Below are 548 nucleotides of genomic sequence, written 5' to 3'. Positions count from 1 at the left end.
TTGTGATCGCTTCAATTCTATCGCACGAACGCTGGAGCGACGCCATAGGCTGCGCGGACTAGAGGTGCGGCGGCGGCATATGGGTAGGGAGCGGCATACGCAGCTGGAACTCCATATGGGCTGATGGCTGGGAGGGCGTATGGTGCAGCGTAAGGTGCTGGTACAACTGAAGCGTAGGGTGCAGCCAGAGGTGCAGCGACTGGTGCAGCAAGGGGAGCAGCTAAGGGCGCAGCTAACGGAGCAGCGATGTAGGGGCTGACAGCCCTGTTGACTACGCTTATTTGTGATGCATATGGAGGTATGTTCTGAGGCACTGCAGCTGCGTAGCCTATGTGTGCCGGCGCCACCAATGGAGCGGCTAAAGCCGGTGCGCTTGATTCAACTCCATAGACAAAAGCAGCAGCGATAAGAACGATCTATAACAAAATTAGATTATAAAATTGAATAAGTGAACAATAGGAATAATAGTAAAAATATGGAGTAATAATTTTAAAAGTATCCTTACAGATTTGAAAGCGATCATTTTGCTTGATTTGGAGGTGAACCTT

At 49.8% G+C, this 548-nt stretch overlaps 1 protein-coding gene across 1 annotated transcript; it reads right to left on the bottom strand.

Moving 5' to 3' along the window:
* Positions 1–548, bottom strand: LOC137919357 (cyclin-dependent kinase inhibitor 1C-like). Its single transcript, XM_068762410.1, has 2 exons — positions 506–548; positions 1–416 (listed from the first exon to the last, which is right to left on the bottom strand). The coding sequence occupies exons 1-2, from the start codon at positions 521–523 to the stop codon at positions 18–20; spliced, it is 417 nt and encodes a 138-aa protein (XP_068618511.1). The 5' UTR covers positions 524–548; the 3' UTR covers positions 1–17.

Source organism: Battus philenor, unplaced genomic scaffold (genome assembly GCF_028537555.1).
Source record: "Battus philenor isolate CCGP_79_NKW_IND1 unplaced genomic scaffold, ilBatPhil1.0.hap1 SCAF_16, whole genome shotgun sequence".
NCBI lineage: Eukaryota > Metazoa > Arthropoda > Insecta > Lepidoptera > Papilionidae > Battus > Battus philenor.
Note: the sequence above shows the minus strand (reverse complement) of the source record. Positions and strands in the feature narration are given on the sequence as shown.